Consider the following 14,399-nt stretch of genomic DNA (forward strand, 5'->3'; position numbering starts at 1 on the left):
CAGCCGCCTCGACAATGGAGGCGCGGAACATGGTCCACTCGGACTCAATGTCCCCCGCCTCCCTCGGGACATGGGCGAAGTTCTGCCGGAGGTGTGAATTGAAACTTCATCTGACAGGAGATTCTGCCAGCCGTTCCCAACAGACCCTCACAACACGCTTGGGTCTGCCGGGTCGGGCCGGCATCTTCCCCCACCATCGAAGCCAACTCACCACCAGGTGGTGATCAGTTGACAGCTCCGCCCCTCTCTTCACCCGAGTGTCCAGAACATACGGCCGCAGGTCCGACGAAACGATGACAAAGTCGATCATCGAACTACGGCCTAGGGTGTCCTGGTGCCAAGTGCACATATGGACACCCTTATGTCTGAAAATGGTGTTCATTATGGACAGACCATGACGAGCACAGAAGTCCAATAACGAAACACCACTCGGGTTCAGGTCAGGGGGGCCGTTCTTCCCAATCACGCCTTTCCAGGTCTCACTGTCATTGCCCACGTGAGCGTTGAAGTCTCCCAGCAGTACGAGGGAGTCCCCAGGGGGCGCACTCTCAAGCACACCCTCTAAGGACCCCAAGAAGGGTGGGTACTCCGAACTGCTATTTGGTGCATAAGCACAAACAACAGTCAGGACCCGTCCCCCCACCCGAAGGCGGAGGGAGGCTACCCTCTCGTCTACCGGGGTGAACCCCAACGTACAGGCGCCGAGCCGTGGAGCAATTAATATGCCCACACCGGCTCTGCGCCTCTCACCACGGGCAACTCCAGAGTGGAAGAGAGTCCAACCCCTCTCGAGGGGACTGGTACCAGAGCCCAAGCCGTGCGTAGAGGTGAGTCCGACTATATCTAGTCGGAATTTCTCAACCTCACGCACCAACTCGGGCTCCTTCCCTGCCAGAGAGGTAACGTTCCATGTCCGAAAAAGCCAGTTTCTGTAGCCGGGGATCGTCGCGCCAAGGACCCCTCCCTTGGCTGCTGCTTAGCTCTCTGCGCACCCGACCCCTTTGGCCCCTCCTACAGGTGGTGAGCCCATGGGAAGAGGGTCCCACGTCGTCCCTTCGGGCTGTGCCCGGCCGGCCCCCGTGGGTAAGGGTCCGGCCACCAGGCGCTCGCCAGCGGACCCCACCTCCAGGCCTGGCTCCAGAAGGGGGCCCCGGTAACCCGCGTCCGGGCGAGGGAAATCGAGGACCAAAGTTTTCTCTCATCATTAGGGGTCTTCTGATCTGCGTTTTGTCTGGCCACTCACCTAGGACCTGTTTGCCATGGGTGACCCTACCAGGGGCTTAAAGCCCCCGACAACATAGCTCCTAGGATCAATGGGACACACAAACTCCTCCACCACGATAAGGTAGCAGATCAAGGAGGAGGTGACACCATGAAAAGTAAACAAACACAAGAACAGTCCACCTGACCCTTAAGCTGACATGATCGTCACCAAACTTCCCTGTAGGACCCAAAAACCTTAGTTCATAAGGAATTTAATTCAAAAGAGTTGTCATTGGATATAAAAAAGATCATTTCTACATTTTTTTCATGATGCATACATCACAGTAAAAGCTGTCTTTTTATTTTCTATGCCCACATTTATGTCTAAATTGTTTATCTTATCTGTTGTGTTCCAGAGTGGCCGTCCCATAAGCATGGACAGGTTGGACAGGAATGTTCCCATCCTGTGCTTATGGTTCGATGTGGAGTCAGAACTCATTTAGGACTTAAGGTTGAGCAAGAAGGTCATGTGGGCCCTGCAGAAGCTGCTGAAGAGGGAACAGGACCATGGCTGGAGATCCTGATCTACTTGTACTGGCTGGCCCCGGTCTGTCCTACCGTGTGGTGTCACGGGTCTTCAGGGTTCCCAGGTCCACCGTACATAGAATTGTCCACAGTTAATATGGAATAAATTGCCCAAAAGCCATGTTTCAGGCTCTGGAAGTCAGACCCACATTCGCATCCTGTGCTTTTCTGCATTACTATTCAATAAACGTCTTTATTTTGAGTAACAGATACTGTGTGTGAACTATGTGACTGTTGGACAGAAAACACTCTGGGTTAAATAATAGTTTACTTTCAGAAAAACAAACTCACATTGGGCCGAAATACATAATAGTAAATAAATAATGTGTCACAAAATGTAACAAAAATATACCAGTACTTCCATAAAACTGGAAAACACAAACTGGAACTTCATTGAGATTTTAATAAAATAAAATATTTTCCTTTTATAAAACGAAGGGAAACATTGCAGGGATGTCACTGTTCAGGAAATTTGTCCACGAGCTTCCTGAAAAGGATCAGGAACCGCTCAGTTTTGGCCTCAGTTTCCTCGTGCCTTTTCTTCACTCTTTCAGACCCCTCTTTCAAAAAGTCAAGGAGTGTATCGTGCTTCCTTTTTTTTTTCTAGGTGATTTGGGGTTTGTCGCCGGATTGAAAGATGCCAAAGACGTGCCCGGTGGTGTGGATGGTGTGGTAGCTGTGATGGTGGCCAGCTCTTCCAGGGGACGTTCTACATTGGCCTTTAGGTTGGGTGGAAAAAACAAGAATTACTTAATGCTGGTGTATTGTACAAAAACAACTGTGAAATGGGATGCTGAACAAGTTGATTTGAGACAGGAAATTATAGGATGTGTTCTGGATAATTATTTAATAGTGAATAGATACAGCCATAAGAATAACATGTCAGATTTGTGTAAGAGTCTTCTATTGGCCAGCATCACATATGCTTTAGAATTGTCTCCACATTTGGACAACATTTTGAGAAGGTAATTAGTTTATTTAATATGTGTTTACAGAGAAGGCAGTGGACTATGTGTGTTATTTGTTTCAACTGTATTTCCACGTGAAATTCGGAGACATTACTCATGATGAAAACTAATGCATTCCGATCTCACATGAAAGACCTCAGAACTGTTCCACACACGCGCTAATCACTGCGCTGCTGTACTGCCCTAACATATACATACATATACACATATCTATACACACACACACACACATATATCTACACATATATGTATATACACGCATATATATATATATATATATATCTACACATATATGTATATACACGCATATATATATATATCTACACATATATGTATATACACGCATATATATATATATCTACACATATATGTATATACACGCATATATATATATATATATATATCTACACATATATGTATATACACGCATATATATATATATATCTACACATATATGTATGTACACGCATATATATATATCTACACATATATGTATATACACGCATATATATATATCTACACATATATGTATATACACGCATATATATATATATCTACACATATATGTATATACACGCATATATATATATCTACACATATATGTATATACACGCATATATATATATATATATATATATATATATGTATATAGAACCAAAGAGCTGTACGCAGCTCTGGTGCCACATGTTGCTGACCTCCGCACTAGAATGTAGTGGCATATTATTTTATAAAATGTTTATTTTTTAGTTCAAAACAATACAGGTTACTTATACAAGCCTTAAACATACTTATATAAACCTTCCATCCGTCCATCCATTATCTGCACCGCTTATCCTCAGTGGGGTCGCGGGGGTGCTGGAGCCCATCCCAGCTATCTTCGGGCAGTGGGCAGGGGACACCCTCAACTGGTTGCCAGCCAGTCGTAGGGCACACAGAGACGGATAAATCGCTCGCTCATTCACACCTAGGAACCATTTGGAGTGGCCAATTAACCTGACATGCTTGTTTTTGGAATGTGGGAGGAAACCGGAGTGCCCAGAGGAAACCCACGCAAGCATGGGGAGAACTTGCAAACGCCACACAGGAAGGTTTGATCTCATGACGTCAGAACTGTGCCGCACACGCGCTAATCACTGCGCTGCCGTGCTGCCCGCCAAAGTAGCAATTGTAGGAAAAAATAGAAAAAGGAAAATGTAAAACATTTTGCAGGTCATGAAGAAACGATTTTTGGTTTTATTTTATTTTCCATTATTTGTTTGGGAGCACACAAAAGAACAACAGATTACATTCACCTTTTCAAATTTCACTTTACTCGAATAAATTGATGGATAAGTTGTTCCCTGATTTTTTTTTTTTTAATAATACCTACAAACGATTAACAGATAATTTCTCATCTTCATTTTCTTTACTAAGAAAGAAAAACGAATAGCCAACACGAACCGCTACAGCACATGACATTTCTTAACATGATATTTGCATTTTATTTTTCCTCTTTTCCTTTCAGGGACAAGGTAATAGTCAAATGAAGAGACAACAATGTGACGAGACCATTGACATGAGAAGCAATTAAAGGCTGATGGGGGAAAGCTTATCATAAATATTCTAAACAAATGACAATTTTCTCAACAAAAAGCAAAAAAATTACACAGATAAAGTGAATTTATGACATTTTATGAGTCCAATCTAAAATTTATGAAGTTGCTTGAACATATTTGGTTTAAAATAAATCTCATGAGGAAATCATCTTCAATTAATCAACTGAAGGACATTCAAAAAAGCTCCAGTCATAAACCCTCAATGCTAATACATATGTGATGCAAAATTATGAAATAAAAAAAAAAGTATCATTGTTCTGATAAGTTAAAAATAATTATATGACGTATTTTAATTCATCACAATCAAATCTAAATATAATCTAGGAAAAGATCTACAGACACTGCCCTACTTACGAACGAGATAGGTTCCGGAGGATCGTTCGTAAGTTGAATTTGTTCGTAAGTTTCTCCAGTGCTATATTTTGTATGGAAAGTATGTTTAAGGTTTATATAAATATGTTTAAGGCTTCTATAAGTAACCTGTATTGTTTTGAGACAGAGAACAAAAGTGGATGAAAAAAAAGCGATACAACAATTTCTCAACCGCATCAAGCTTTCTTATTCCACTTTCTTTTCAAAAGAAACTGCTCGCCTTTTCTTTACACTTTACACCAACCACATTGAATGGATACACAAGATATTAAACAGTAAAAATGTCAAAGTTCTTAGCATGCTAAAGATACAGTGCAGTGTGCACACACGTACTAGGAAGTAGAAGCCGGATTTATTTTTCGCGGTGGATACTGGGTGACCTGTAACAGCGCCACACGGCAGAAAGAAGCACTAAAGTACTGTCCTTTACTCAGAAAAAGGTGCAAATAATACAAAATCTAACTTACAGGAATGTCCAGATATTTTTTGACATCCTAAGAAAAAGTTAGTATCCACCGTTTTGCTTAAGTCGAGTGTCCGTAAGTAGGGGGGCGCCTGTACAAGATTTTGTCAACTCATGCAAAAAAATGCATCATATTAAACACAATGATCAGTGCTAGTTTTACAAGCACATTTTTCACCCTGAGCTTTAGCCTGATTTGACAATATTTGACCACAAATAGAACAAGGAAAAGTGTTTTCACTGGTGTGCGTTCTTGTGTGTCTTTTTAAGTTACAACTCTTAGTGAACCGTTTGCCACAATCCAAGCAGGCAAAAGGCTTTTCGCCTGTGTGGGTTCTTGTGTGTCTTTTCAAGTGTTCCTTTAGGATGAACTTTTCACCGCAAACTGAACAGGTAAAAGGTTTCTCACCGGTGTGGATTCTTGTGTGAAGTTTTAAGCCCCAATTCTCTTTGAATCGTTTACCACAAACTGAGCAGGCAAAAGGTTTCTCCCCAGTATGAGTTAGTGTGTGTAATTTTAAACTTCTGTTCTGGATGAATTTTTCACCACAAACTAAACAGGTAAAAGGTTTCTCACCAGTGTGGATTCTTGTGTGTAATTTTAAGGCACTTTTCCACCTGAATCTTTGACCGCATACTGAGCAGGAAAAAGGCTTCTCGGCAGCATGGGTTCTTATGTGTGATTTTAAGTTGGCACTCTCAGGAAATCTTTTGCCACAAACTGAGCAGGCAAACGGCTTTTCACCAGTGTGGGTTCTAGTGTGCCTTTTTAAGTCTTGCTTACTGCTGAATTTATTACCACAAAGAGAGCACATATAAGGTTTCTCACCTGTATGGGTTCTTATGTGGCTTTTTAGGTTCCCACTCTCTGTGAATCTTTTACCACAAATTGAGCAGGCAAAAGGCTTCTCACCAGTATGGGTTCGTGTGTGAGATTTCAATTGTCCAATCTGGTTAAAAATTTCACCACACACTGAACAGTTAAAAGGCTTCTCCCCAGTATGGGTTAGTGTATGCCTTTTCAAGTTTCCTTTGTGGATGAATTTTTTACCACAAACTAAACAGTTAAAAGGCTTCTCACCAGTGTGGGTTCTTGTGTGTAATTTTAAGGCATTCTTCCAGCTGAATCTTTGACCGCAAACGGAGCAGGAAAAAGGCTTCTCCCCAGTGTGGGTTATTTTGTGAGATTTTAAGCTCTTATTTTCAGTGAATCTTTTACCACAAACCGAGCAGGCAAAAGGCTTCTCCCCAGTGTGGGTTCTCGTGTGCCTTACTAGGTCTTGCTTACGCCTAATTTTTTTACCACAAACAGAGCACACGTAAGATTTATAAGGCTTCTCATCAATGTGAACTTTTACATCCAACTTCATGCAAGACTTGTTTTGTAACCCTTTCCCATACAGAGAACATGTATTATCACCTCCAGACTGTTTATTGCTTTCAATGTTTGCAGAGTCGGACGTGACGTCACCTGTGTCGTCATGTTTACAGGAAGAAAAGCTTAGAGGCTCCTGCCAATTGTTCTTTTCATGTTGAGCTTGATCTTCATTGGTTGAATGGACCCCGTCCAATAGCAAAACTGGAAAATCTTCCTCCTCTTTAACACAAACAAGTTCCACATCCTCCTCCAGCTTTAAAACGTGATAAGGCTCCTCTTCCAGCTTGATAAAATGAAGGGGTATTAGATTCTCCTCCTCCTCAATTTTAACGCTCTGCAACTTTGGTTCCTGCCACGCAGTAGGGAGATATTTTTCACTCACGTCTGCAAGACACAAGTCAAATCACATTTATTAGTCACAAAAACTCTCAAAAGACTGCACAGTAGAGCTGCACAATTGAATGAAATCAAATTGATATTGCGATGTTACGTAGTGCAAATGTGTAATCGCAAGACACAGTTTGAGAGGCCGTAGGAAACCCACTAAGGCATGGGGAGAACAAGCAAACTCTGTACAGAAAGGCTGGTAGCTGGATTTAAACCCATGACCTCAGAACTGTGCCGCAGACCTGGTAATACCTCAGCTGCCGTACCGCCTCATATGATTTTAAGTTTAATAAAATATCATGAGAGGGATACTTCTAACTTCTAAAACATACAAAATGTGAGAAAATTGTACATGGTACTTGCATAATGTAATAATACATACTGGACTGTCTCAGAAAATTAGAATATTGTGATAAAGTTCTTTATTTTCTGTAATGCAATTAAAAAAACAAAAATGTCATACATTCTGGATTCATTACACATCAACTGAACTATTTCAAGCCTTTTATTATTTTAATATTGCTGAATTTGGCTTACAGCTTAAGAAAACTCAAAAATCCTATCTCAAAATATTAGAATATCATGAAAAAGTATACAAGTAGGCTATTCAACTGATCACCTGAATCATCTAATTAACTCGAAACACCTTGTGCGGGTTTCCTGAGCCTTAAAAACACTCAGCTTGGTTCAGTAAACTAAATCACTGCTGATCTGACTGCTGTCCAGAGGACCATCATTGATACCCTCCATCAGGAGGGTAAGACATAAAAGGAAAATTCTCAAAGAGCAGGCTGTTCACAGAGTGCAGTTTCAAAGCATATCCACAAAAAGTCTGTTGGAAGGGAAAAATGTGGCCGGAAACGCTGCACAACCAAGAGAGATGACCGCAGCCTTAACAAAATTGTGAAGAAGAGCCGCTTCCAGAATTTGAGGGAGCTTCAAAGACAGTGGGCTGAAGCTGGAGTCCAGGTATCAAAAGCCACAGTTCACAGACGTGTCCGGGAAATGGGCTACAATAGCCGTATTCCCATGGTCAAGCCACTTCTGAACTCAAGACAACGGAAGAAGCGTCTGACTTGGGCTATGGAGAAGAAGCACTGGACAGTTGCAGAGTGGTCCAAAGTCCTCTTTTCAGACGAAAGCAAGTTTTGCATTTCATTTGGAAGTCAAGGCGCCAGAGTCTGGAGAAAGGCTGGAGAAGAGCAAAATCCAAGTTGCTTGAAATCCAGTGTGAAGTTCCCACAGTCAGCAATGGTTTGGGGAGCCATGTCAGCTGCTGGTGTTGGTCCACTGTGTTTCATCAAGTCCAGAGTAAATGCAACTGTGTACCAAGAGATTTTAGAGCACTACATGCTTCCATCTGCTGAAAAGCTCTATGGAGATGAGGATTTCATTTTCCAGCATGATCTGGCACCTGCCCACAGTGCCAAAACCACCAGTAACTGGTGCACTGACCATGGCATCACTGTCCTTGATTGGCCTGCTAATTCCCCTGACCTGAACCCCATTGAGAATTTGTGGGGTATAGTTAGGAAGAAGATGAAAGACACCAGACCTACAAATGGAAATGAGCTGAAGGCCGCTATCGAAGCATCCTGGGCATCAATAACACCTCAGCAATGCCACAGGCTGATTGGACTCCAGCTTCAGCCCACTGTCTTTGAAGCTCCCCCAAATTCTGGAAGCGGCTCTTCTTCACAATTTTGTTAAGGCTGCGGTCATCTCTCTTGGTTGTGCAGCGTTTCCGGCCACATTTTTCCCTTCCAACAGACTTTTTGTGGATATGCTTTGAAACTGCACTCTGTGAACAGCCTGCTCTTTGAGAAATTTCTTTTTGTGTCTTACCCTCCTGATGGAGGGTATCAATGATGGTCCTCTGGACAGCAGACAGATCAGCAGTCTTCCCCATACTTGTGATTTAGTTTACTGAACCAAGCTGAGTGTTTTTAAGGCTCAGGAAACCCTCGCAAGGTGTTTCGAGTTAATTAGATGATTCAGGTGATTAGTTGAATAGCCTACTTGTATACTTTTTCATGATATTCTAATATTTTGAGATAGGATTTTTGAGTTTTCTTAAGCTGTAAGCCAAATTCAGCAATATTCAAATAATAAAAGGCTTGAAATAGTTCAGTTGATGTGTAATGAATCCAGAATGTATGACATTTTTGTTTTTTTAATTGCATTACAGAAAATAAAGAACTTTATCACAATATTCTAATTTTCTGAGACAGTCCAGTATATATTTCATTGGTATATACCAATTATTTTCCGATATTATTAATTTTGAAGAAAGTCTGTCTCATCTTTGACTTCCTGAGCTCTGACAACATGTGTAGCACATCAGCAACCTAGCAAGCCAGTCTCTTTATTGGTTTACATATCAATCGGTCAAAAAGGTTTTTTAAAAAATTTTCAAGCCAGGTTTTGGTAGTTTTTTGTGGAAAATGCCTTGGTGTTGTGTCGGAAATGGAGCAGCAATCGTATAATAAATGGGGCTCACTGGCTCAAATAACACATGGCAGGCTAGCAGGCTGCTAAATAAAGGCTAACCAGGACCAATCGGCGGAAAAACGGGAGGCTGGCCATTTGAAAGCATGCTGTAGGGAGCCAAGATAACAAGGAGCCAACAACAACAAAAAACTACCACATCAATAAACACGAACCCAGCCGGGAGAAATAACAATGAGCATGGCAGGCAAGCCAGCTAGCCGATTGCAAACGGGCTAACCTACAGGTAGACCAAATAAAACTGGAAGCCTTCGGGAGCCTGCACGATGACGGGGAGCTGTCTAGACAGTGTTATATTAATTGCAAGACACACGACGGAACACACGATAGGAAGTCACAATCAGATACATAAAGGAAGGCTAAGGCAAAAGAGGGAGGCACGCTTTAAAGACGTCCAGTAAACTTACCCCACACACCTTTAGATGACCAAAGCATGCAACTCAGACAAAACAGTCAGAAGACCCCCAGCAACACGGTAAGAAAAGTTCCAATTACGCCTAACAGAATGGAGCGCTAAGCATTCGCTGATTACTGTAAAATTCTGACAATAAGCAGTGACTTTTTCCCAGGCTTGCAACAATTTATGCACTTTTTTCCATCGGCTGCCAAGGGCGCTTGAGAAGTAAAGGTAAGAGTGAGAGAAGTGGATTACATGTGTAGAAGAAGACGCAACTTTTTTGACAGACCCTCATCATGGAAAAGGTGTCACTTGAAAGGGGAGAGCTTACTACCATATTGGGAATAATTTTACTAGTCAGTTTATTTGTAAATGAAAATAATGTGGCGAAACAAACTGATTACACCAAGCAACGTCAAACAAGGCAGAGATGTTTAAGGCGGATTTATATTACCTGTCGCCATTGTCGTGTGTTTTGGAGTAAAAATTTTACACGATTGGATTCTATGGATTGTCCTTGATGTAACGAAGCTATTTTCGTGGCCATTCAAAGAAGTTGAAGACGGCCAGAGGACATACTGCTGAGTCACCTCGGCTTTATAGTTTTCGGGTATCTTGTGTCAGAATGATGGTGATGTTTCTCTGATAGGTATATTTTGAAATGGTCATCAAAACCTGAATCCCACGGGTTTAAGATTTCCATTGATATGTGGCTTAACGCATTTCAGTGACTGGTGACATTGTATAGACACGTATTAGTTTATCAAAAGTCTGGCGGCCCATTGGCAGAGCTTTATGGGGTTAATGTACCTTATTGTATTAAAATTATTTCTGTGTACCGTCTTTCTTTGTAAATATCTCATGTATCAATATGGGCACATGAGGCTTGTAGTCAGGTGGGGCTTACAGTACAACGTTTTTTCCTTTCAAAATGTACTTGTTGCGGCTTGTAATCAGGTGCGGCTTATAGTCTGAATTTTATGGTACTACGATCGCCGTCGTCTGGGTTTTCATTGTCATCCGGTGAAGATACGGCTCTAGGTAATATGAGGTCAAAGTGTCAACTTTGAAAATTAATTTCTCGAGATCCATGGCGCCTGTATTATTTTGGAAGATATACGCATGAATGTGGGGAGTAACTACATGTTATGTGCGTAATGGGAAAAAGGGTATTTTGCAATCCCTTTAAGGGAATTTATCAGGGTTTTTAATACCACAGTGCCAGGTCATTTTGACCGCAGGAACACAGGAGGGTTAAGTAATGTACTCACAAAAAAAAAACTAGCACAGAATATGCAGTTTTCTTTTAAAATCGAAAATCCCATCGAAAATGCAATACTGGTTTGAAAAACTGCAATTATATCATGCAGCCCTACTGTAAAGACCATCACTACAACATCCCCTGATTTAAAACCTTCAGGAGGGCAAGGGAAAAAAAAAAACTTACACATGAGGAAAATTAAGAACCCTTGAGAATGGATTGCACATGAGGTAATCCCTATTCTGGGATGAACAGGCTGCAAAGGATGCTGCAAGGGCAACAATAGACAACAGTCAACATCACCATTAAATACAAGTTAGGGATTGCCCTATGGCGCACAAAGACCGCTCGTTCCGGCATACAAGGACCGCCGCGGCATACAGGGTTACGACTCCTCACATCTTAAAGGGAATTGGGGACTCGCAGCCATCAAACCTTTGTTTGACATGATGAAGACAATAATTGTTGCCACGTTTATTCAATAACTCGATAAAGTTAAACTAAAAAAAAACATTCAACTCGCATCTCAAATTCAATGATTATAACTGCAGTTATCGTTATGTTTGTGAGGGATTTTTATTCCATGCACCTATTTTAGCGCGCATGTCAATTATAATGATTCATCTTTGTGTTATTTAAAGCCCCAGTGTGCAATATTTGACCACTAGATGGCACTGTGTTGTCTGGTGCGAGCGAGGGCCAATGCCAAAGAGCACAGCGTGGCCGCTGGATAACGGCCAATCATTGCAGCGAGTGTGGAATCCACTATGTATAAGAAATAAAAATTTCTTGACCAAAGATTTTTTTATGAAAAAAATAACATTGGTATGATAGTTCATTATTTAATGCTAGGAATTCTAATCAATGTTTTATTAAACTGAATAAGAGTCTTTTTTATACCACTAAGAGGCACTACATATTACACTGTGTCCCCCTAAGTAAATTATTAGGACCCCGGCAAGGCAGTACGGGCAACCTACTTGTATCATTGGAGGCACGGCCATGGCTGCTCACATCATTATGGGATTGAGTGCAATGTTCCCTCTAATTTTCCACGGGTCTGAGCGTTCACACAAAGTCGGTGAGCAGCGCTTGAAACAACAGTGAGCAACCATAATCCCAAGTGTGGCAAGATAATTAATTATCAAACATGTCCAAAACTTGACATCAAGTTACATTTTGCTGAGTTTCCAGCAATGCAAAATTATTTTTCTCTTTTGAATGAATTGACTCATGTACTATTGCAAAGGTTGTACGGCCTACAAATGTCATTTGTTCTTACAATTTTTTCACAAGATATCCATTTGTTTTTATTTCCTGATATATTTTGTCGCATAATAACATTTTTGGGGGCTTATTTAGTCGGTTGTAAGATACAGAACTATCCTTAATCACATTTTTAGTGAAAGTACAATGCTGGCAACAAGATTCACTTGATATAATTGGAAATTATTTGAATGCAACAAACTTTTTCCTCTTTTTTTCTACTTTTTAAAAAATTCCTTTAAAAAAAAATCTCATTGTGTTTATTTTTTCCGAGCTGTTACTTTTTTTCTTTTGGTTCTCTATTTACTTTTTTCCTACATTTCTTTCTTTCCTTTTTTTCTGGCTTTTTTCTAAATGTTTCCTTCTTTTTTCTCTTCCTTTTGTTTCTTTTTTTCTCAGCTTTTCACTACTTTTTCATTTTGGTATTTTTTTCTTTTTTGTTCTATTCCCCCCTTCCTTTAAGTCATTTTGTGCATAATTTTACATAATATTTGGTCATGTTGGCATTAAAGAAGCAAAAACAACCCGAAGAGCCGTTTAGGACACTTTTAGTGAGCCGAGCCGAAGAAGCCAGTTCCCTGACAAACTCTACTAACTTTACTCAACTTCGTTCTCCTTCGACTCGACTTCAAAATACCGCATTTAGGACACAACGTCAGGGGAACCCGTGTATTTTTACCTTCATGGACTGTAACTTTGACTTGAGTCGCTTCTTAATGAGTAATTTTGAGCCCTCATATTTGTGCGCTGGCTAGATTTTCTTGTGCACTGAAAATGTGCGAGCAGTGCGCAATTGCGCACGCGCCCAACTAAGAGGGAACACTGATTGAGTGTTATTTTATTTGACATGATGAAAAAAAGTATTCTTGCCGTGATTGTTCCTTTAACCATGGGTGTAAACCGCCTGTTTTCAACCCACACAAAAAAATGAGCATTTTTAAAACCTTTAATCAAGAAAGGGCATGGTAGGCTTAAATAACTCTGAAATTGTTTAATTGATGTTGAAAATGTCAGGAAAAAATGTTAAAACGTCATATCGTCACGTCATATTGTCAAATATAAAAAAATTGTGAATATGCTTGATGGCTGTGTTTTGCTGCTGTTGGTGTCGGTGGATTTGTTCAGACCGAGGACAATCGACTTTGGCCTGGACGGATCTATTGACACTAACAAAGATGTTATATAATGAAATTGTGAATATGTTTGATTTTCGAGAAGGTTTGTTCAAACCTCACTTTGTGTTTGCTGTTAAAAACGTAATATTGGAATATAATATTGTGAATGTGCTTAATTGCTGTTGAGATTGTCATGATTGTTTTCTGTTTTTAGTGTCAATAAATTTGTTCAAACCAAAAAAAAGAACAACGCTAGGTAAGAAATAAAAAAATTAAATCAATATTGACAACAATACAGCGTCGGAAATGCTCCGCTGCCTTGAAATGGATCCGTCCATTTGATTCCTAGCACCGCAAACTTTGAACCTAATATCACCTCTGCCTTTAACCTCAATAAAGTACAACTAAAAAGAAGTTTCAACTCCCTATGTTTATTTGTTGGCATATTTTGCATTACATAGGGTAGGCCTGAATTACGGTAGACGTCGACGGTCAAAAAGAGAGCTACAATGACCAACCTGCTCTGTTCAACACAACTCGGAGCTGCTCGTTAGTTTCGTTTGGTGGTCGATGTTCTCGCTTGGTCTCCTCTTGCATTCCCCGAAGCTCCTGTATGAAATTTCCTTTGCCACTTGAGCACATTTTCTCCGCGTTTGAAGCTTACGCTTGATATTTACCAAATTAAAATGTTCCATACAGCTAGAACGAAACGCGACGAGGCCTACACTGAATGAACAAGGCGACAGTCGGTAGGAAAAAATGCACCCGGGAAAAATAATCTTTAAGTTATCCTGCTTAATTCGTTGTAGGTTGAATATAGAACATGTGGAAGTTTTGTTTCAACTGTCTTCTTCGGCATTTGGTGCGACGGCCATGTAAACTTCTCCTTCTAAAACACAAC

At 40.8% G+C, this 14,399-nt stretch overlaps 1 protein-coding gene across 4 annotated transcripts; it reads right to left on the reverse strand.

The window, feature by feature from the left end:
• Positions 1–1,570: 1,570 nt before the first annotated feature.
• On the reverse strand, positions 1,571–14,399 carry LOC148370357 (uncharacterized). Of its 4 annotated transcripts, none has more exons than XM_088332869.1 (3): positions 14,017–14,399; positions 6,658–6,948; positions 1,571–2,507 (listed from the first exon to the last, which is right to left on the reverse strand). In XM_088332869.1, the coding sequence occupies exons 1-3, from the start codon at positions 14,138–14,140 to the stop codon at positions 2,392–2,394; spliced, it is 531 nt and encodes a 176-aa protein (XP_088188995.1). In that variant the 5' UTR covers positions 14,141–14,399; the 3' UTR covers positions 1,571–2,391. The 4 variants fall into 4 exon arrangements, with proteins under 4 accessions (XP_088188995.1, XP_088188994.1, XP_088188992.1 ...); XM_088332868.1 differs by having other exon boundaries at positions 6,607–6,948; XM_088332866.1 differs by lacking the exon at positions 1,571–2,507 and having other exon boundaries at positions 4,044–6,948.

The sequence above is a fragment of the Urocampus carinirostris genome, chromosome 3 (assembly GCF_059441175.1).
Source record: "Urocampus carinirostris isolate Australia breed hairy pipefish chromosome 3, RoL_Ucar_1.0, whole genome shotgun sequence".
Lineage (NCBI taxonomy): Eukaryota > Metazoa > Chordata > Actinopteri > Syngnathiformes > Syngnathidae > Urocampus > Urocampus carinirostris.